Source organism: Dipteris shenzhenensis, chromosome 17, assembly GCF_047967505.1.
Source record: "Dipteris shenzhenensis isolate YYH24624 ecotype China chromosome 17, Dip_SZ_1.0, whole genome shotgun sequence".
NCBI lineage: Eukaryota > Viridiplantae > Streptophyta > Polypodiopsida > Gleicheniales > Dipteridaceae > Dipteris > Dipteris shenzhenensis.
This window is the reverse complement of record NC_141612.1, coordinates 6,450,969-6,474,976: the sequence shown is the minus strand read 5'-3', so window position 1 is coordinate 6,474,976 and position 24,008 is coordinate 6,450,969. Positions and strand designations below refer to the sequence as shown.

At 46.7% G+C, this 24,008-nt stretch overlaps 1 protein-coding gene across 1 annotated transcript in view; it reads left to right on the top strand.

The window, feature by feature from the left end:
* Window positions 1-437: 437 nt before the first annotated feature.
* The window catches only part of LOC147891592 (pentatricopeptide repeat-containing protein At4g39530-like), a 39,886-nt gene continuing 16,315 nt past the window's right edge, over window positions 438-24,008 (top strand). The window contains exons 1-2 of the mRNA XM_087387997.1: window positions 438-1,256; window positions 1,933-2,059. Coding sequence (XP_087244123.1) covers window positions 502-1,256; window positions 1,933-2,059 — 882 coding nt within the window. The 5' untranslated portion in view covers window positions 438-501. The remainder of the gene's footprint in view (window positions 1,257-1,932; window positions 2,060-24,008) is intronic.

Here is a 24,008-nt window from a genome sequence, read left to right as displayed (position 1 = left end):
TCTCTCTCTCTCTCTCTTTCCCCCCCTCCCCTCCCTCTCCCTCTCCCTTCCTTTCACGAGAGCTACCCTACCCTCCCTTCCCTCTCCTCTCCCTCTCCCCTTCCCTTTATTGAAATGTATGTCAAATGTGGGAGCCTTCAGCATGCACAATGGGTATTTGGCAAACTGCCTGAAAAAAATGTTGTGACATGGAGTTCACTGATTGCGGGATATGCCCAAGCTGGGAATGGCCTGGAGGCCTTCCAACTGTTTCATCAAATGCAAAAGGAAGATATGGAGCCTAATAATGTCACATTTGTGAGCCTTCTGAAAGCATGCTCCAGCATAGCAGACTTAGATCATGGCAAGCTTACTCATGCTTTTATCATTAAAAGAGGCTGTGAGTGGGATGTCTTTGTAGGGAGCACCTTAATTGACATGTATGCCAGATACTACAGTCTCAAGGATGCCCGCAATGTCTTTGACAAATTGTTGCAGAGAAATTCTGTAAGTCGGAATGCAATGATTACAGGATATGCCAAGGATGGTCAGGGTCAGCAGGCTCTCCTGCTTTTTAATCAAATGCAACAGGAAGGTTTGAAGCCACACAATGTCACATACATCAGCCTATTCAAAGCCTGCTCCAGCATAGCAGCCCTGGATCATGGCAAGTTGATCCATGCTCAGATCATGGAAAGTGGATGCGAGTCAGAGTTGTTTGTGGGCAACACCCTTGTAGACATGTATGCCAAGTGTAGCAGCCTCAAGGATGCACGCAAGGTGTTTGATATATTACCACAGCGAGACGCAGTAACATGGAGTGGAATTATTGCAGGATATGCGCGACATGGCCTTGGTCATGAGGCTTTACTGCTGTTTCAGAAAATGAGACTGGATGGTCTGCAGTCAGATAATGTTGTATTTGTCTCCATCCTACAAGCATGTTCTAGCATAGCCCACCTTCGCCAAGGCAAAGTTGTTCATTCTCTTATCGTGGAAAGTGGTTGCGAGGTAGATGTCTTTGTTGGGAGCACTCTCATCGACATGTATGCCAAATGTGGGAGCCTTGAAGATGCACGTGAACTTTTTGACAAACTACCAAAACGAACTGCAGTAGTATGGAGTGCAATGATTTCAGGATATGTTCTGCATGAACTTGGTCAGGAGGCTCTCAGCCTTTTCCAGGAGATGCAACAGGAGGGTCTGGAGCTAGACTGTGTGACTTTAGTTAGCATTATGAAAGCATGCTGTAGTGTAGGTGCCCTACATCAGGCCAAGTGAATTCATGGTCATGCCATTGAGTGTGGTTTTGAGTTGAACTTATATTTTGGGAGTGCTCTCGTTGACATGTATGCCAAATGTGGGAGTTTGAAAGATGCTCGCAAGGTGTTTGACAGACTGCCAATGCGAAGCATTGTGACATGGAATGCAATAATTTGTGGATGTGCCCAATGCAATGATTACAAGTTCGCCTTGCAATTTTTCAGGATATGGTACAAGAAGGCTTGATGCCAAGTGATGTGACATTTACTTGTCTGCTCTCTGCTAGCAGTCAGGAGGCTTTTAGTTCATGATGGTTATCACATCTTTAAATCGATGCAAGATATTGGTATTAAACCAAACCCAGACCACTATAACTGTCTGGTTGACCTTCTTGGCCGTGCTGGGCACCTGCATGAGGCAAAAGACCTAGCCAGTGCAGAATATATGGAGATGCGGAAGTAGGACTGTGCTTTGATCATGTACTTATGCTGGATCATAGACATGCTGCTGGTTACATACTTATGTCATGCATTTATTCTAATGCTGGCATGTTTGAGGCAGAGAGAAAAATACAGGAGCTGAAGACTTGTGCACGTGCCTGGAAAATGCCAGGCAAGGCTTTTATTGAGATTAACAACAAAGTCCACAATTTCACAGTGGGAGATGGAACCCATCCTGCAACAGTTGATATATATGCATTGCTGAGAAGGTTGAGTGTGGAAATGAAGGCACATGGATACATACCAAAGTGGGAAGTTTAGGGATGCTCCCCCACCACAGAAAATGCCACACGCTGTTGTGGAATGTAAGAACTCAGGTACAAGCTCTGACTTGGAGTGCCATTTTTGAAAACATGGCTTTGTTCTGTTTGTAAAAAATTTGCAGAGCCCACAATTTTCTTGATTTTACATTGAAAGTAATCTGCACCAAGAAATCAACAAGAATTTGCATCCTTTCTTTTCCTTAGCACATCTTCTCAGATGCAATCAATATGTCATTTAATAGAAAACACAATAATTTTCAACAGTAGTAAAGGAATGAATATTTTGGCAAATGGCAAGAGTTTCCTCTCCGTTTTTTGCTAACATACACATAACCAACCAAGACAGTTTCCCGGGTGAAAGTTTGATTTCCCAAAATTTTCTTTTACCTTGAAGGCATCTCAATGTATGCCTCCTTGAAACATAAAAATCTATGGTTCTGTGTAAAGCAAAAACAAGTCTCATCTTCAGAGGTTCGTCCATCTCTAAAACTGTATTCTATATGTCTTTCACAAATGTTATTCATTTTATGCATCAGTGAACTTGCACTAGTCACTGACGTGATCATGTTGGGACCACAATGCTCTTCGTCTCCCAAGTGACCACAAAGCTCATGGTCACCCAAGTAACCAACACAAGACCAATGGAAAATTTGGTCACCCGAGTGACCAAAAAGTGCTGTGTCACCTTAGTGACCAGCATGAGACCAAAGGAAATTTGGTTACCCTAGTGACCATAAAGTGTTTGGTCACCTAATTGACTAGCATGGGACCAAAGGAAATTTGGTCACCCGAGTGACCACCAGTCACTTGAACACTTAAGTGGCCACGAGAGCAAAAGAGAGTTCGTACATGAATCACCCAACTCTATTCCTTATCATGCAAGTAACTTCAGCCAACTACGTGCAATGGTTGCCCCTCAAGACTAATGAACCCATGTTCGCAACCATACAAGTGGAGATACAAATGTAGTGACCAGCAATTCTTGAAACCTCTCCAAGTAGTTGGTCTCTGAGGCGAATCCCTCATGTATCGCCACCATGTGTAGGCATAGTCTTGCATATTCATACCTGGCAAAATGATGCGCTCCTCCTCAGACTTGGGGTAGTCTTCCAGCTTCATGAGCCACTCCTCCAACTCACTGGGAGTGCGAGTGTCCCCTTTAAACTCATGCATTGTGAGTTTGTCCTTGATATCCTTGGCTGCATAATTCTTGTGTGTGTAACCTCCAGAAGTGCGGGCATCATCGCGCCTGAGGTTCACATAATCGGAGAAGGGCATCTCAAGTTTGATGGCCTCAGGTAGGGCCCTGTATGAATGCAAAGAATCTGTCAAAAGTGGCTTGCTGCCCACCACCAACTCCCTGTTGCGTAGAAGCTGCTGCCATCAAGCTTATGTCTCAGCTGAGATGGTACATGGACATATGCAAGAGATCCAAAAACTCTCATTTGTGAAAGTGAAGCTTCCCGCCTTTCCATGCTTCATATGGTGTAACAGTCCATGCTAGGAGCTGCAAGCTGAGCTCCCTGTGAGCTCCTGTCGAGCCGCCGCGCCCCACCTTGGCTGCCCCGCTGCCTCGCCCCGTCCGCCTTCCTCTACTCCCCCTCTGTACGCCCTCACCCTCTCCGCCTCCCCGTTTGCTCCCGCCTCTCCTGCTTCCACCGCCCCTTTAGCTCCCACCTCCTTGCCCCGCCCGCCCCTCCCGCTTCCGTCTATGCTGCCCCCCCTCCGCTTGCTGCGCTCCTGCCAGCCCCGCCCGCTTCCGCCACCCCCATCTCCTCCTCCTCCTTTGCCTCCATCTCCGCCACCTCCGCCAGCCCTGCCCACTCCCTCCACCTCCATCTCCGCCTCCTTTCCTCCACCTTCGTCCCCCCCGCCACCTTTGCCTCTTTCGCCCCCGTGTCCTCCTCTCCCCCGTGGGCTACCCCCCCCTCTCCTGCCTCCTCTCCGCTCCCTTGCCCTCTCATTCCCTCTTTTTCTCCCTCTTTTTCTTCCTCCTCTGCCTCCCACCCTCCTTGCCCCCCTTCTTTCATTTCTATCCTTGCCCCCTCCTTCACCCTGCCTCGCCGCTGCCTCCCCCTTTGACATTTCTCTCCTGCACCCTCTTCTTCTTCCTCCCTGCAGCGGGAGCACTTGTGCTTGTTAAGGCGAAAGAAGAACCTTGGTGGTGACCCTTGGTCTGGCCAGAGGGGCTCTATGGCAGCACCCTCGAATCCTACAGCCGTTAAGGTTCTTCTTTCCCCAACTGACAAGCAACAGGTACAACAGGCAGTTCAATCCCTCCAGGACAAGGTGCTTGTGGGCAGAATTGTGGGCCTCATGCCTACACGGAGACAGGTGCGAGAGTGGATTGGCGAGCTTGGCATTAGAGGGAGACCACATTCAGGAGGTCACCATCTATGGATGAGGCGTTTTTCTCATCGAGCTGAGCTCCTCCGACACTGCCTCGACACTTGTGGAGCAAAGCCCATCCTCCTTGGCCCGCATCTTGTGTACCTCTTTCCCTGGTATCATGGGTTCACAGTGGAGGACATGGATACGACACATCATGTTCCACGTTTTTCGGTCACGCTCCGTTTCCCAGGGCTCCCCAAGGAGTATCGTGCCATCCTTCCTTCCATTGGTTGGGCATTTGGCACAGTGCTCGAGTCCCCGCTAGAGTCGGCCGCTTCTATTCTAGCATATGATGGAGTCCCCAGGATCAAGCTGGTGGTTGAGAGTCCAAAGTCCCTCCCAGAGTTGATCCTTCTCGAGACCCTGGAAGGGGGCACACTTCGCCCGAGGGTGGAGATCTTCGGGTTACCAAGCCAGTGTCTTTGGTGCAGACAGATGGGTCACCTCGCCAAAGATTGTCCCTATGGCCTCCCTCATGCGCCTCCTCCCCCTTCTCCGTAGAGTAGCCAGAGTCAGCAGGCTCGAGTTCAGCGCCCTCTCAGGCAGGAGCAACAGGAGTCTCAGACCCCATGGGTTACCCCCTTAGAAGGGAACTGGACACAAGTCAAAACGAAAAAGAAACCAAGCAAGCAGGCCCGCAAGCGCCACAGGCAAAGGGCCAATCGTAGAGAGAGGGACAGGGTTGACTGAGAGGCCTCGAAGGAGGAACAGCAGGAGCCACCTCCTAGCAGGGGCCTCCGCCCATCCAGCCGTTCCTCCAGCTTTGGAGGTTCAGCCTCCGCACCCACCCTTGCAGCAACAGCGAGCCCCAGGAGCTCCAGATGCGGCGATGGCGAATGCCACAGACGCTAGTCCAACGAGGGCCGCAGAGGAGCCGATCCAGAGTCGTGGCGAGCCTGATCAACAGGGGGGGCTTGAGATCGTCCTCTTCCCTTCTCCTCCCCCCCCCCCCCCCCCCCCCCCTCCTCTTCACTTCCCCCTCCCCCTCCAAGGTTCCCTCCGCCTCCTCCCCCTCCCTCAGCCCCCCCTTCTATGGTTACTCTCACCACCCATCCCCCTCCCTCTGTCCCCCGTGTCCCTACCCCTCCCTCTCCTGCCGCCCCTCCCTTCACTTCAGCAACAGCTTCTTCCACTTCGTCACCCCTACCATCCGGTAAGGGAACGATGCCGCCCCCTTTTGCTTCCTCATAGCAGCAGCAGGTCCGCTCAGAGAGGGATCCTGAGGGGCGAGGCTCATCCTCCCGGTCAGCAGCTCCTAACCTCCAGCCTGGGCGTCCCTTACCACGGGACTTCTAGAGGTTAGGACCCTAGAACTATCTGGAGATTCTGGACTCATAATTTCTACCATTGGAGGTAACGCTCATGGTCCTTCAGCCCTGGAAGGGGGGTTTGATCAGTGCAGTGGGATCTCAGACACACCCCGTTTGGAGATTTGCATTTGCCTCCACAGGGTTGGGTTCTCGGAAATGTTTGATGCTATTTTGGGTAACCAAATTACACTCATGATGGACAAGTGGATGGGGCCACAGGGACTAGATCTTTGGTACGCCCATGGCACGAAGGTGAACTTTCAGTTGAGCTTCACGCGCGAGGAGCCGGTGTGTGGTTTGGCGACGTGAGTTATCAAATTGCTGCTAGAGGCAAAGGTGGAGCAGGCACACTTCTGGCCCCTCCAGAAGTGCGTGGAGTTGTTCAGGGTGGAAGTCTCCTTCATGATGAAGTGGGCACGGAAGATCGGTATTGAGCCGGTATCCACCCTAGTACGGCGATGCACAGACACTGACTACTCGCCCTCTAAACCCTCGGCAAAATCACACAAGACAATCTTTCTAGGATAGGCACCCACTCACAGGAGAGCCTTGTTCTCGACTCCCCCATCCTCATGAGCTGGACCATAGTCAGTACACGGGCTCCACGATCGTGTTCGTAGCCAGCCGCAGTACTTGATACTCCGGCAGGAGTTGTAGAGGGCAGTGGTAGGGCGGGCAGTGGACATCCTTATGATTCAAGAGCACATGTTTTCAGCCTTAGACATCAGACGATGCCATCACCTTCTCCTAGGGAGAGGTCCAGAGGTGTGGTTCCCCGCAGTAGGACGGAGTGGAGGGGTCTGCATCTCAGTCTCATAGACTTTGGCTTCAGAGGTCTACGATCAGGGCGAGCTCATTCCAGGACGGGCAATTTGGATGGGAGTTCGGACGGGAGAGTCTAGGATTGGGATCCTGAGTGTGTATGCGCCAGCGTGTAGACAGCACCGCCCGGCCTTTTGGAGGAGGTTGTCAGAGTGTCTCCCAGACGTTGACTCTTGGATTGTTGGAGGTGACTTCAACAACCTGGAGTTTGGGGAAGACAAGCAGGGCGACACCTCGTTCTCTAAGATGCCAGCAGCAGAGCGTAGCACTTGGGAGCAGTTCATTTTCGTGATTAGTGACAAAGACCCGTGGAGAGAGCCAGAGTTCAGTAGGACTTCTAGCAGCCTTCTCTTCTCCTTTGGACAGAGGAGACACGATGGATTGCTAGAGAGATTAGAGCGCTTCTATGTTGGGGATTGGGCACTACACAGAGGCGGATCTACCGGGATTCTGGCAGGTACCACGATGTCAGACCACTTTCCAGTGGTACTTCACCTGGATCAGCCCCGCCGAGGTCTCCCCCAGAAGGGGGTCCGCATTCCAGAGGACCTCTTGTAGGACGAGGAGATTTAGCAGGTCATGGCAGGGATTTGGGAGCAGTCAGAGATGGCACCGTATGAGGGCTGGGCTGCGTGGGTGGCCGATGCGATTCAGAGGAGCAGTGAGGAGCTGTAGGCTCACGCCCTTAGGCGAAGGAGGACCCTTTAGGAGCGTGAGTGGGCTTTGCGGAGAGACCTTGCCTCCATCGAGAGGCTCAGGGAGCAGGACCCAGCTTCCTAGTGGCTTAGTGACAGATTTGAGAGTGCTCGTCTCGAGCTTCAGGACACGGAGCTGCGGCGGTTTGAGTTCTCCTATCACGCCTCCCTGGCCCGTTGGGTGCATCAGGGGGACAGGATGACGAAGCCGTTCTTTCAGACCATTGGGCCCCGATCGACAGGCACACAACTACAGCATCTCCGAGACTCGCAGGGTATCATGCACACTGACCCGCAGGAGATTCTTGACTTGACCACCGGTTTTTACAGCCAGCTCTTTCAGACGGAGAAGATGACTCCAGCTGGTCTTGTGGCACGAGAGCTAGTTTGGGATCATGTTCCGACAGTAGTCTCGTAGGATTTATGCAGCAGACTTGAGGAACCTTTCACAGATGAGGAGCTCTTGGAAGCCCTCAAGGTGCTCCTGACCTAGAAGTGCGCGGGTGAGGATGGCTTGACTCCGGCCTTCTTCCGGAACTTCTGGGAGATTATCTCCATCCCTTTTCGGTTAGCTTGCCGGGAGATTTTTGACACAGGCCTTCTCCCTCAGTCCTTGAGCAAGGGGTGGATTTGTTTGATCCTGAAAGGGGGAGATAGGTCAGATATCCGACAGTGGCGGCCGATCACTCTGCTTGATACCGCATACAAGATCTTGGCCAAGGTCTTAAGTATGCGGTTACGGCCCCATCTTACCGACATCATCCATGACACACATACTGGGTTTGTCCAGGAGCGCAGCATCTTGGACAACATCTTCACTTTCTAGGAGGCAGTGGATTGGTCCAGGGAGGAGTCATAGCCGCTGGCCGTCCTTCTCTTGGACTTCGAGAAGGCCTACGACAGGGTGGAGTGGTCTTTCTTGGAGGGCACCATGAGTAGATTGGGTTTCTCAGACAAATGGGTCAGAGGAGTTTCAGCAGGGAGCTCTAGTCAGATGCTTATTGGAGGACACACAGGCGAGGCCTTTCCTCTCTCTCGCTCGGTCCGCCAGGGCTGCCCACTAGCTCTCTTCCTCTTCTTGTTTGTGGCAGAGGCTCTGGGCTACTATCTGAGATCACAGGGTTGAGGCTCCCAATCAGACAGGAGGAGGAGCTCCTTGACTCGGAGTTTGCAGATGACACGGCCTTGTATGTTGAGGGCACCACAGCGAGTCCAGAGAGAGTCAGAGGTGCCCTGGCTATCTACTGTGAGGCCTCGAGGGCATGGATCAACTGGAGGAAATCCATAGGCTTCTCCACGGGCTTTGAGGAGACACAAGAGATCTGGGAGTGACTTTGGCTTCATATGGATACTGCGGGGCCAGACAGCGAGATACCTCAGATGCCAGGTGGGTATTGACATCATAGCAGAGCAGCAGATTGCCCCGGTCCTTGAGAGTGTTCGGCGCAAGCTTTTTTATTGGAGCTCAGCCAACCTCTCCTAACAGGTCGCACCTTAGTGGCAAACCAGGTCCTTGCCACGGTCTGGTATATTGCCTCCTGTTGGTGCTTTCACAGAGGATGCATTTGGCAGCTCCGACGGTTGGTACGGAACTTCCTCTTGGCAGGTTCAGGCAGCACGAGGAACACTAGGGCCCGAGTAGCTTGGCAGACGGTGATCATGCCGCAGGCACTGGGAGGCTTGGGTATCATAGATCCGGAGATGCAGAGCAGGGCCCTTCTAGGCAAGTTGGTGGTTCATGGCCTCACCCTAGGTGCAGAGCCTTGGAAGCTCCTCTTACAGCGAGGGCTTCTGAGGAACACCCCACGCACTGGGGGACAGTGGCAGCCTTCACATAGATGGATCTTCTCAGAGGCCCCCCTTACGGGGAAGGGCTCCCCCTTGATCAGGAGTCTTCACAGGGTTTGGCAGAGATTGGCAGGGGGTCTCATCCGTGCTCCGCTCAGATGCAGAGAGGAGTTTGAGTGCTAGCCCCTTATGTGGCACCTAGAGGTCAGAGATTAGGAGGGACGTATGCTCGGACAGCGGACTCACATTGGTTGGGCACAGTGGGACAGTGGTCTGGCAGGGTCTTTTGGTCGTTGGAGCAGACTACCTCTGGAGACAAAGGTGAGGCTTGACGCCCTAGCACATCTGCGAGGGGCAGGGCAACGGATGGGCGAGATTGACTTAGCCATTCTTGAGTCTTGGTGGGAAGGACTTCATGTTTGGATAGACAGAAGATGGTTGGGGCAGTTTTCCCGTACTGGTGCTCCCTTGAGGATGTTGATGCAGCGCGGCAGCATGCACCCCGGCTTCTTCCGTGTAGGACCTGGAGGCCTATTTCAGCCACTCACTAAGAGTGACTCTGAGATGGATTGCTCGTGCTGCATGCTACTCTCGTCCAGTACCCGGTGCCCGCTGTGTGATCACCACCATCCACGTTGCGTGCCGCCTTCGTCTCGCCTTTCGCCTCCTGCAAACCTTAGCCAACAAAGTTCTAATTCTTAGGTTAGATTTTAACCAGGGTTAGTTTAGTTAGTGGGTTAGGTTTATGTTTAGTTAGTTGGACCTAGGTTAGGTTAGCGCTAACTAGGGTTAAAGGGATGGTTAGGTTAGACTAAGTGAGTGTACTAATTGTCATAGAGGTCTTAGGTTAGTGCTCTCCTAACAGTCCTAAAGCCCGCACTTCTGGAGGTTACACAAGAATTATGCAGCCAAGGATATCAAGGACAAACTCACAGTGCATAAGTTTAAAAGGGACACTCGCACTCCCAATGAGTTGGAGGAGTGGCTCACGAAGCTAGAAGACTATTTTCGCTTCTACCCAAAGTTTGAGGAGGAGCGCATCATTTTTGCGGGTATGCATATGCAGGACTATGCCCACACATGGTGGCGATACATGAGGGATTTGCCTCAGAGACCAACCACTTGGAGGGGTTTCAAAGAATTGATGGTCACTACATTTGTATCTCCACTTGTATTGGATCAATACTTGGCTGAATTTTATGCCTTGTCACAGACTGGCACGGTCCAAGAGTACTTGCAGCGTTTTTGGAGGCTTTCCCTGTTTGTGCAGGACTTATTTGAAAAGGGAAAACTGTTGCGTTTCATCCATGGGTTAAATTCTTCTCTCGCTGCAGATGTGAAGGCACACAACCCTCAAACAATTGAGAGGGCAGCTCAGCTTGCAGAAGTATTCGAGCCTAAATATGCTGGCAAGCACAGAAATGCCATGGGCAGCTCGCATGCTACGGGGTATGACGTTGAGTCAAAGCCTAAGTTTGCTGAGTGGACTGACAAGAAATCTGCAGCAGCACCATTTCCTCGCTTTCCTACTGTCTCAGGTAGTAAGATGCCGTATGCCTGGCCTTACAGGTATCCTGATGCCAAGCCTGGAGGCAAGCCTACTGCTGGAAATGAGCAGGCTGAGATAAAATAGCATACACAGGCAATAATGGACAGCAGAAAGAAGGCCAATTTATGTTTTAAATGTGGTGAGGAATGGACTCCTGAGCACAGGAATGTGTGCAAGATGTGCAACAGTGGTACTACCAAGCTCAGCATGATCATTGACCTCTCAGACGAGGAATTGTTTGATGCCCTAGGTTCTTTGGATACGTCTCAAGATGAGATGGCAAATATACATGATGTAGATTGAAAAGATATGCACAATGCAGTGTGCAAATGTCCACAAGATCACGTGAGGGAGAGAGGGAGAGAGATTGAGCGAGATGTAGAAGGTGAAGCGTAACTGAATTCCACGCTCCAAATTTTCTATTACATGTATGTTTTGCACCTTAGACATTTATGGCCTTAGTCTTAGACTCATTTAATTCACACCACTCTTGTACCTTATAAATTGGTACTCACATTGTTCCACACATTTATTAATGTCCTTGCACATTGTGCACATTAGATTGACTTCATTAATTCTAACACTCCCCCTTAATGATCAATCTATTTTCTTTTACACCTAACACATTTCTGAATTTTTCAAACTTATCTCGCGCCAATGCTTTGGTGAGAATATCTGCTGCCTGCTCTTCAGTGGAACAATAAATCAGCTCTATTTCCTTTGCATGCACCTTCTCCCGCACAAAGTGATACTGGACTTCAATGTGCTTGGTGCACGCATGAAACACTGGGTTCTTTGCTATTTGAATACAACTTTGATTATCACAATAAATTGTTGTAGGATCATCCTGTTTCTTCATCATTTCATCCATTATTCTTCTCAGCCATAAAGCTTCACACGCAGCAGTCTTTGCTGCAATATATTCAGCCTCCGTTGATGACAAAGCAACGGTAGGTTGCTTCTTGCTTTTCCATGAAATTGCTCCACTCCCAATCATGAAGCAATAACTTGTGGTTGATCTTCTATCTTCCACACTTCCTGCCCAATCTGAATCACAGTATCCATACAAAGTAAGATCACAAGCTGATACATATTCAATGCCATAGTTGAATGTACCTTTCAAGTACCGTAGTACTCTCTTTGCCGCCTTCAAATGTGACTCTTTAGGATCAGCCATGTATTGGCTGAGTACTGTGACTGAAAATGAGAGATCCGGTCGTGTTATGGTTGCATAAATAAGGCTGCCCACAAGCTGCCTATATGTTGTACCGTCCACCTTCTGTCCATGCTCATTCGTTGTAAGCTTTTCATTCACTTCCATGGGCGTTGGTAGTGGCTTTGAATCCATCATTTCTGATTTTTCAAGCAATTCCTTCACATACTTTGCTTGAGTAAGAAACAAACTGTTTTCATTCCTCCAAACCTCAATGCCTAAACAATAGTGAAGCTGGCCAAGATCTTTCATGTCAAATTCCTTTGAAAGACTCCTCTCGATCTTGTCAATGAGTGAGCTATTTGAACCTGTAACGACTAAGTCATCCACATACACGATCAGCAACAACATGTCTTCATTATAATGAAATACATACAGGTTTGGATCATTTTTACTTCTCTCAAAGCCATCAGAAAGTAGAAACTCATCTATTCTTAAATACCATGCACGTGGAGCTTGCTTCAATCCATACAATGCCTTCTTGAGCTTGCAAACTTGCTCTTCTTTTCCTTTGACTTCAAAACCTCTTGGCTGCGTCACATACCCTTCCTCCTCAAGAATGCCATTAAGAAAGGCACTCTTGACGTCCATTTGCTCAATCTCCCAATTGTTGTATGTTGCAAGTGCCAAAACAGTTCTGATTGTGTTCATCTTTGCCACAGGAGCAAAGGTCTCTTCATAGTCCACTCCTTCTTGTTGTACATAACCTTTGGCAACCAATCTTGCCTTGTACTTCTCAAGAGTACCATCTGCCTTATACTTGATTTTGTACAACCATTTTGTGTCAATTGCTTTCTTCCCTTTAGGTAGATCAACAAGCGTCCATGTTTGGTTCTTAATGATGGAGTTATACTCCTCTTCCATTGCCTGTCTCCACGCTGCGTTTTGACTTGCTTCCTCATAAGTCTTTGGCTCTTCATTACTTAGCACTCGTGACACAAGTGCTAAATTGACACATGCTGAATTCTTTTGCTTCAACCTTTGACTTCTTCTTTCACCATTAACACTTGACTCGGGCTGCTGCGGTATTATACCTTCTTCTATGGTCTTGATGTACCATTTTGGAAGCTTCTTCACTTGCATAGGTGCTGGTTCACCTGCCAACTCACCTCCCCCATCAATGGAGGTCCTTTTGAGACTGTTTGGGACAGCAACTTCACTTTCTTTAGTGACTGGTCTTTCTGGTCTTTTATCACTTTGCTGAATATCTTCCTCTAATTGTGTACCTGTGTCTTCATCTACCTCATAGAATATGAGGGGGCCATCAACTTCCTTCAATTCTTCTTCATGGACAGCAAACATATCTTCATCAAACTTCACATCCCGGCTGATTATTATCTTACTATCAACAGGGTCAAATAACTTGTAGGCTTTGGAGTTAGAAGCATAACCAACAAAGATACACTTCTTAGATTTATCATCAAGCTTTTGTCTTCTTTCTTTAGGTACATATGCATAAGCATCACACCCAAATATCCTCAAATGAGATACATTAGGCTTGTAACCGGTATATACTTCATGAGGAGTTTTACTATCCAAAGCTTTTGTAGGTGCTCTATTTTGAAGGTACACTGCAGTATGAACAGCTTCTGCCCAAAATCTTGATCCCAAATTAGCATCCTTCAACATACTCCTTCCGCCCTCCACAAGGGTACGATTCTTTCTCTCAGCCACCCCATTTTGTTGTGAGCTATATGCGGTAGTCAATTGCCTAAAAATGCCATGCTCAATACAAAAGGAATCAAACCTTTCGGAGTTGAACTCGCCACCACGATCAGTCCTCAATCTTTTTATCTTCTCTCCTGTTTCATTCTCCACTTGTACTTTCCACTCTTTGAATACTTCAAATGCTTCTGACTTGTGCTTCAGAAAATACAGCCAACATCTCCTTGAGTAATCATCAATGAAGGAAAGAAAATATCTTGAACCACCCAATGAGGTTCTTTGGGATGGTCCCCACAAGTCACTGTGTATTAGTTCCAATTGCCTGAGCTCTCCATGAGCTTGCATGAGGAAAAGGTGTCCTTGAGTGCTTGCCGAGTATGCATGGCTCACACATTCTTGGAATTGCTTCAATAGGAGGTAAACCAATGACCAATTTTTTATCAAACAAATATTTCAGAGCATCAACATTAAGATGCCCATACCTTCGATGCCAAAGCTTAGTCACTTCACTCTTCTTTGCCATGAGAGCTTGCTGCACGCTCATTCCCATGAGCTTGTATAACCTATCTTCACTTCGTACACCACAAGCCACATCTTCTCCTTGCTTCTTGAGATCCTTTATGACAAAATGATCATTAAAAAATTCAACTGACATGTGCTGGTCTGTTATACAGCCAACACTCAAGAGATTCCTTGCAAGTTTGGGTATCCACAACACATCTTTAAGTGTGCCTTGATCACCATTAGAAAGCTGTATTTGAACATCTCCATGTCCTTTAATCACTTGGGTGCTGTCATCACCTAAAACCACTTTACTTGGACTGTTTTCTTCCACATAATTGACAAACCAATCATTATGGCAAGTCATATGAGCTGTAGCACCGGAATCAACGTACCATTCACTCTTGAATTGTGACTGAGTTGAATCAGCCATTAACAAGAATTCTTCTCTGCTTTGTCCTTCATAATTGTGAGCATCTCTCTCCACATAATTGCTGTTTTGACTTCTTTGGTAGTTGGAGTAACCTCTCCCCCTACCTCTCATGTTTTGTGCATGTTGCTTAATTCTACATTCTGCTTCAATGTGACCATCCTCTCCACAATAAAAACAAGGTCCTTTACCTCTTGAGTTGGAGCTAAATCCTCCTCTTGAGCCACCTCTAAAATTGCCTCTTGCACTTCCTCTATAGTTGCCTCTTCCACGAGCATTGAATGGTCTTCTATCATTCCCAAAGTTACTTGATTCACCCATTTCTTCTTGGCTGGTGGACTGATTTTGCCTCTCTTGATTCTTCCAATTGCTTCCTCTTCCACGGCCTCTCCATTGCTTATTTCTTACATTAAGGGCTTCATCTTTGCCTTTGACCCTCCTTGTGCCGCTTCCTTGCCTTCTCAGCTCTTCTTGAAGTAGAAGAGCACTTAGTTCTTCATAAGTTGGAGTAGTCTCTTTTACCATCAAAGAGGTAGTTAATTGCTGCCATGGAGAGTTAGTTTCATGTGATGTAAGCCCATTAATTGCAATGCTTACCATATCAACATCACTTACCATTTCTTGAACGGAAAGTAGTTGATCACATATGTCCTTCAAACGTGTCAAGTAGCTTGTGATTGGCTCTCTTGACTCCCATTTGAATGAGTGCAATTTCTGTTTTAGGAAGAGCAACCTTGTTGTATTCACTGACTCAAACAAGCTTGACAAAGTAGTCCATGCTTCATCCGGCCATTGTGCTCCACTTATTTGTGGAATAATGTTGTCTTTTACATTCATATTGATGTAAACAAGAGCCCTTTGTGCTCTCTTATCAAATTGCTCCCTTGCTTTCAATTCAGCTTCATACCTTTCATCTTCAGTGCCTCTTTGTTGACTTGTTGCCTTTTCAGCATACACGGGCTTCCTTACTTCGGGTCTCCCCTCTTTGCCTGAAGTTATGTCCCACAAATCCTTCATTTTGAGGATGTTCATCAATTTGAACTTCCATATAGGATAGTTCTTTCCATCAAGCTTCCCACTCTCAGGTAGGAAAAGCATATCTGACTTTGTTTCTGCCATTTCAACCTTAGGACAGCAAACAATTAAAGAAAGGTATTCTCCACACAATTAGGGATTATATGGCCACCAACCACACAAAATATTGGGACAGCAATTACTGCTCACAATGAACCATCAATCTTGCTCATATTTTAAATGAAAAGTACATTACCATTGGCTGCAATTTTCCTTCACATTCAACTCTTCACTTTGCTGGTCAATTTTCTTTGCCTTCTCCTTCAATTGTGCCCTCTTCATGGGCTCACGAACAGGCTGGAAATTTTCCTTCCCTCAAGTCCCTTGACATTCATTTGTCCTTGGATGTTGGATAGCATCAATATGCTTCCCATTGGACACACAAACAGGTCCACAAACAAATTCGACACTTCACGCATGAAATGCCACACAATTGCTTCAACAAACAGCAGCAAATATCCATCTTCCATATCTCACACATGGCTGGGACTGTTTTCTCTTGACTTGGGCATCGTTTGCCTCAACTTTTGCCATCATTTTGGGACTCATGCACACGGCCATCATTCAAGCTTGCTTTGCACAACCTTGGGGCTGTGTTTTCTTCACTTTTTGCACAAAAACCAGGTGTGAAAACCTAATTTCGTGATTACATTGGAAAGGGAAGCCCATTTCTTCAATTCTGAGTCAATTTTGAAGACTTTTTCATGTCTGATTTTTCTGCAGAAACCCTAATTCCGGGACTGCAAACACTAATTTCGAGATTTGTACCTCGAAAATTTCTCCGTTGGCCACCAAAATTCATGGAGAGGATGCTGAGGAGGTCTCCTACATGGCTGAACAGGGGCGTTTTGAAAACGCCTAGATTTGAGAGTCTTTTTCCCAAAAAATCAGGATTTTCTTCATTTTGGGATGCTTCACTGCTTGCTGAAACTGGGTGCCTTGATTTTCTTCACTTTGGGGACTCCGATTTGCATATTCCGCTTCAAAAATGGTGCATCTTCATTGCTGGCCTAAATCTCCTTCCATTTGACTCATCATTTGATGGATTTGGCTTGATTCTTCGCGATGAAAGTGTCTCTTTTGGGGCTGCTTCACTTCAGATCTGATTTCTCCACATTTGCTCCATCAACTCTCACTCAAATTGGCTGAAAGTTACATCAATGCGTGTGTCTCCTTCTCCCGATCATGACTGCTCTGATACCATGAAAAGATATGCACAATGCAGTGTGCAAATGTCCACAAGATCACGTGAGGGAGAGAGGGAGAGAGATTGAGCGAGATGTAGAAGGTGAAGCATAACTGAATTCCACGCTCCAGATTTTCTATTACATGTATGTTTTGCACCTTAGACATTTATGACCTTAGTCTTAGACTCATTTAATCCACACCACTCTTGTATCTTATAAATTGATACTCACATTGTTCCACACATTTATTAATGTCCTTGCACATTGTGCACATTAGATTGACTTCATTAATTCTAACATAGATGAGGCTCCTGACACTGGAGCCACGAAGGGCGCTGACTTTCCTTTTGATCCTGGTGGGGCTACTGTGCATGACACTCATGCTTCGTAGTCGTATGAGATTCTGCCCACTGGTGGCATGAGAGGCCGTAGGCCAACACTCTTTTCTGTGGTGCATCAGGATGTGATACCTTTTTATTGAAGATGCAAGTGGTGATGCTCCTGTGAACGAGGATGAGGTTTATTGGGATGCCCAGCCAACACTCTATACTATTTCCATGCATGCCCTGATGGGTGCCAAAAGTGCTGATACTATCAGATTAACAGGGATGATTAATGGCAGGATTGTGCATGTGTTGGTGGACAGCGGTAGCACCCATAATTTTGTTAACTGCAAGACCTTACAGAGGGTTGGATTGATTGCTACTGAGATAGACCATGGGCTGAGAGTAGAAGTGGCCAATGGACAGCATATGATCAGTAGATCTTGTTGCCAAGATGCAAGGATTAAGTTCTCTGATGACTATACTTTTGCAGGTGATCTCTTGGCACTTGACATGGGCTCAATAGATGTTGTCCTGGGCTGTGATTGGTTGCGATCACTGGGCAAAATCAGCATGGACTTCAATGCCTTAACACTCAGCTACATTGCATGGTATTGCAGCTCCTAAATTGCAGGTCATTTCAGCAAGGCAATTGGCCAGAGAGCTCAAGAGGGGCAGCACCATATATGCATTAAATGTGTCAATAACTAAAGAGGGTGGCACTCCTCGTGTTGATGACTGTGATATGCAGAGATTGCTCTCAGAGTTTGCAGATATGTTTGCTGATTTGCCATCACAGTTGCCTCCGAGAAGAGATGTAGATCATGCCATAGTCCTAGAACCTGGCAGAAAGCCAATCAATAAGGCCCCATACCGACTCTCTAAGGTAGGACGGGAAGAAGTGGCAACTCAAGTGAGGGACTTACTTCAGAAGAGTTTCATCACTTATAGCACTTCTCCTTTTGCATCCCCTATGCTCTCCTGGTGAAAAAGAAGGAACAGCTGCAGGGAGCATAACAAATGCCTTTTGAGTAGGCCACACATGAAGCTACAACTGAGCTCAACGGTGATACTAGTTCTAGCAGTGAGTCAGATGATGCTACTATGTTGAATGCACAGCTTGCAAGTGGAGTGACTTCTTTGACTCAGCTGACTCAAAATTTGGCTCAGATTGTGTAGACAAATGCCAAGAAGAAGAAGAAATCAAGAAAGCACAAGCACGGAAAGAGTGAGTACACACATGCATCAGCTTCTCATGGTGGACCGCACACTCATGCATCAGTTTCCCATGAGGGACATCCATAAAAAATGACTTTGAAAGTGACTTCAGAGGAATCCCCCAAAAGAGTGCTTGAGAAAGAGGTACAAAAAGTACAGCCAGTGCAACAGTATGAGCAGCCAGCACAAGGCCTTGGTTTGGGTACTTCTACTCCTCAAAATAATAATGTGCAGTCCATAAATGTGGCTCAGCCACCTCAGCCATATTTGAGGTAGCAACCTGAATATTTTGGTACAGATTCTATCTTTGACGCTATGTTGATTTCACCGCCAACTGGGCATAGAAAGCAAGCCATGTATGACAATGTGGGAATGCAGCCAGGCATGCAAGCCACAGTATATGCTCCCATGCCTAATGTTCAGCCAAGCATGGCTCTCCCTAGTGAAGGGAATGCTGCAAAAATACAGCCATCTTTGGAACAGCCAATATCAAATGTATATAAAGAATTTAAGGATGGTGGTTCTCATGTCAAGTTTGAGACATATAATGGAGTACAGGACAGGTACAAAGCCCTCACATTCCTTCAACAATTTGATGCTGCATTTCTTGGGGGTTTGTTTACAAAAGCATCCAAGATGAGGAAGGTTGCCACATTTTTGAAAGGCAATGCACTTAAGTGGTACACCAACCTTATGCTTCATGGAGATGCACGTGCTACTTGGCTGGAATTTAAGCAAGTGTTCTCTTCTACTTGGTTTACTCCAACTTTTGAAGTTGAAGTACTTTCACACTGGCATGACTTGTCATACAAACTTTGCAAGAATCTTGATGATTACACCTAGAGGTTTTGGGATGTTTTGCTGCCATTGAGCTCTTAGAGGCATGTTTCTTTGAAAGAGCAAATAGAGAGGTACTGTTGTGGATTGCCTAGTGAGCTACGTGATTATTGCATCAAAACCAAGGTGGGTTCTATGACTCAATTAATTGAGAATGCAAGGACAGCATATGCATGGATGCAGGAGAAGAATTTGGGCTTTATGGACAGCAAGAAAGAAGACAGCAAACGGGCTGCCAAACACAAGGATAAGGACATCAAATCTGAAAGTAAAAATTATGGCAAACGACCGTTTCAAAAGGGAGGAAAAGCCCAATTCAAAGCTGGTCAAAGGCGTGGACAGCCTAATAAACAGCCCCGTACCAAGTTATCTGATGAAGAGAAAAAGTCACTCATGGAGCAAAACAAATGTTTTATATGCAAAGGAGAGGGACACCGCTCTTATGATTGCCCATCCTAGAAAAGAGACAGGTCAGATGATGATAAACAGGCTGATCGGAAGGGCAAAAGGCCTAAACCTTCCGCAAGACTTCTTTGAGATGTAATTGGGAGTTTGCCACATGCACATGATGAAGAGGAAACGAAAAAGACTGAAGACGTGGACAGCAGGAGATCAGTGACAGGTTACTGTTTCTCACTTGGATCTGGAGCTGTGTCATGGGTCAGCAAGAAGCAACCCATAGTTGCTCTTTCTTCTACCGAGGCTGAGTACAAATCAGCATGTTTTGCTTCTTGTGAGGTAGTGTGGTTGAGGAGGATTTTAGGGGACATGGGTGCAGTGCAGAACAAGCCTACGCTAAATCAACATGTTTTGCTTCTTGTGAGGCAGTGTGGTTGAGGAGGATTTTAGGGGACATGGGTGCAGTGCAGAACAAGCCTACGCAGTTATCATGTGACAATCAGAGTTGCATGGCGATTGCAAAGAACCCTGTGTTCCATGCTCGCACAAAACACATTGAGATTCAATATCACTTGGTACGCGAGCTCATCATGGATGGAGAGGTCGACTTGGTGTACTGTCCGACTACAGAGAATGCTGCGGACATCTTCACGAAGGCTCTTGGAAGAGACTTGCTGGAGAGACATCTTCATTGTTGCCACAAAGTACGATAATGAGAACCCAAACCATACTGTGTGGCTGCCAGAGAAAAGGGAAGCATAGAGCCATCATCATGAATAACATCAGCAACAGAAGAATGGCGAGGTTTCTGTAAAGCAAGCAGAGGTTAAAAAACTTTTGACCAATGATGCTTTCAGCCTGCAAAGAGTTACCCATCAGAGACTGTGGACCATGCCATTCTAGGACATGGGAAAAAATCAGAAATCAGAATTGTTTGTTTTTCTTTGATTCTGGGGCAACGGCGAATTTCATAACTCCTGATATGGCAGGAAGGCTTGGTATCAAGCCTGAGGAAATGGGGCCATCCGGCATGTGTGATATGGCCAATCCTGAACTGAACACACCTGTCACTCCTATCATTGGCAAGTTTTTTTTTTTTCCATGAAAAAGACTTCTATTAAGTAAGAACAAAAACCGGCGAGAGCAAGCTCAAGGCGGAATACATCATGAAATCATGAGGATAAATAAAAAACCCCTCAGAGTGAGGTGGAAAGAAGCCAAGGCTGAGGCTGAGAGTTGCCATCTCAACCCTGTAGTAGATTCAGAGAAGAAAGGAGAATCCTTTCATTCCCTGAAGAAAGAAGCCCTCCTAGCTGAGGCCGCACGGGAGTCCCCCTGCATACCCGTCCAAACGGCCATCAGAGTGTGTACGATGTCTGTCCAGATACTAGCCAATGTGTGCGAGGGATGAACCTGAGTACCCTCCATAGCCTCTGTGCATCTGGCTCTCCAGATATGCCAGGCTGCCATGCTCGCTAGAATCTCCCAAGAAGTATCCACAGAGGCATGTACAGCTGTAAAAGGACGGTGTGGTACCACATCCAACGAACAGAACTCAACCCGATGACGTCGAACCGAAATGGCCCGAGAGGAGTCAACTCCCTCATAGAAAACCTGAGGTCCTGTAAGAGAAAGCCAAGCCACCGAGCCCCAAGTCATAAAAAGTGGGGAATGGGCAAAGTGACTGAAGATCCTGGCTATCCCCATCCAAATCAATCTCGCCTGTCTGCAATCCCATAAGCAATGCTGAATAGACTCCGAAGCAGAAAGGCAACGAGGGCAAGTAGGGTCGGCTCTGAATCTGGACCTCCAAAGGTTCACTGCAATCCCTCCATGGATAGAAAGCCAAAAGAAGATAGTGATCTTTCTATTCCTGTGGGATTTCCAGAACCTCCTCCAGAAGTACCTCTGCTGATCCGCAGTAATACCAAAAGTCTCCCAATGAGGAACTCTGGAGGGTCTCCAACCTCTACTACTGAGCTGAGATCTCCTGGCATTACTGACCGTGTAACGAAAGAAGGGGATGCTCTTCTCTCGATGCCCCGCGTCAATCCACTCCCACTCTCCGGGGTCCCACTGTAAATACCTGATGGGAACTCCTCCATAGAGCCAGAGCCTCCAAGACCCAGTGGAGAGTAGCTGGGGGTCAAGGTCTAAGAACCTCTGAATCTGATCCCTGCATCAAAAATCATTGGTAAGTTGAGGATGCATATCTAGGGATATCAGGATGCAAAGGACTTCTACATTATGCCTTTGCCAGAGTGTGATGCTTTGCTTGGGATGCCTTAGATGTACAGGGTGGGGGCTGATGTACAGATGAGAAATAACTCATAGAGGCAAAAATCATGTACTTGATGTAAAGTTGAAAGGGGAGTCCATTCCAGTAGTTTCAGCTTCTTGTATTTCCCATGTAATAAAGCGTCATATTTCAACGTACTTGATTTTTGTCAAAGAGGACAGCCAACCAGTTGAGGAAGGCTCTACTCTTTCTGTTTTGGATAGAGAAAGGGCTGCTTTTATTTCAGATTTTCAGGATTGTTTCTCAGATGCACTTCCTCAAGAATTACCTTCCAAGAGGCTCGAGGATCATCAAATTGATACAATTCCACGAAGCTCACCGCCTAATATACCTCCCTATTGTGTCAGCAAGGCACAAGAGGAAGAGAGAATGTCACAAGTGAAGGAACTCTTGGAAAAGGAATTAATACAGCCAAGTAATTCTCCTTACTGTTCCCCTGTGTTGCTTGTGCAAAAGAAGGATGGCAGTTGGAGAATGTGTATTGATTATAGGGCTTTGAATAGAGTCACAATTAAGAACCATTTTCCAATTCCACGCATTGATGATATATTGGATCGGTTGGAAGGTTCCTCAATGTTCAGTCGTATTGACCTTAAAAGTGGATACCATCAGATAAGGATACGGCCTGAAGATGTCTACAAGACTGCCTTCCGCACTTCATTTGGCTTATATGAGTTCCTTGTGATGCCTTTTGGTTTGACTAATGCACCTGCCACTTTCAATAGAATGATGGACAGAATTTTTAGAGCACACACAAAGTTTGTGGGCACCTTCTTTGATGACATCATTGTGTTCTCTAAAAATGAGCAAGAGTATAGGAAACACCTTACGATTGTGTTTCAAGAGTTGAAAAGACACAAGCTAATAATAAACACCAAGAAAAGTGAGTTCTTTATGCATGAGATTCATTTTCTTGGTCATATAGTGTCAAAGGATGGAGTCAAGATGGATCCTGCAAAAGTTGAGGCCATAAGGAGTTGGCCAATTCTGAAAAATCTGCATGAAGTCAGAAGCTTCCTTGGGTTGTGTTCATACTATCGGAGGTTTATAAAGTACTTTGCAGAAATTGCTTCTCCCTTGCATGCTTTACAGAAGAAAGCTGTACTGTTTTGGTGGGGACCAAAGGAAAATGCAGCTTTTGAAGAGCTGAAGCAAAAGTTGTGTTCTAAACCCGTTATTATCTTGCTAGATCTTGCAAAACCCTTTGTTGTAACTTGTGATGCATGTGGGAACAGCATAGGAGGCACTTTGATGCAGGATGGCAGAGTGGTTGCATATGAGAGTAGAGTTCTCGAAGATGCTGAATTGTACTTGCAGACATACGAGAAGGAAATGATAGCAGTGATACATGCTTTGACCACATGGAAACATTACTTTCTTGGAGCTGATTTTTATGTGCAGACAGATCATCAGTCACTTAGATATTTTCTCACGTAGAGAAAATTATATGAAAAGCACATGAGATGGGCTAACTTCCTCTCAATGTTTCATTTTCAAATTGTACATGTGCCGGGTAACGAAAATGTCGTGGCTGATGCACTTTCCAGGAAACCATAGCCTGAAGCAGTCTCCAAGAAACCCAGTGTTTCAGCAGTGAGCATTGCTTACAACAATGTGTTAGATGTGATGAAAGATCAGTATGTTAATGATGCTGATTTTTCAACTATTTATGATCAGCTTTCTGATGGTCAAAGGCATGATCACTATATGTTGAAAGAGGGTTTCATTTTGATGCATGGACGACTCTGTGTCATTAATTAGATGCGACAGAAAGTCATAATGGAAAGTCATGCTCCTCCATATGCAGGACATAGGGGAATTACAGCAACAATTACAGCAATGGAGCAATACTTTTACTTGCCATCTTTGAGGAAAGATGTGAAAGAATATGTGAGAACATGCATGGTTTGTTAGAAAGTAAAGTTTGACACAGGCAGAAGGCACCTAGGTTGTTACACCCTTTGTCAATTCCAGATAGACCATGGCAAAGCATAGCTATGGATTTTGTGTTTGATCTTCCACGTACTCCTACTGGACATGACGGATTGTGGACAATAATTTGCAGGTTTAGCAAACAAGCCCACTTTGTGCTAGTAAGAAAGAAAATTACAGCAGATCAAATGGCCAAATTGTTTTTGCAGCATGTCTTCAAGTATCATGGGATGCCTGAATCCATAATCAGTGATAGAGATCTGAGGATGACCAGCCTCTTTTGGAGAGGGCTGTTTGAAAATATGGGCACTACGCTGAATTTTTCGTCATCTTTTCACCCTCAGTCTGATGGACAATCGGAGCATGAAAA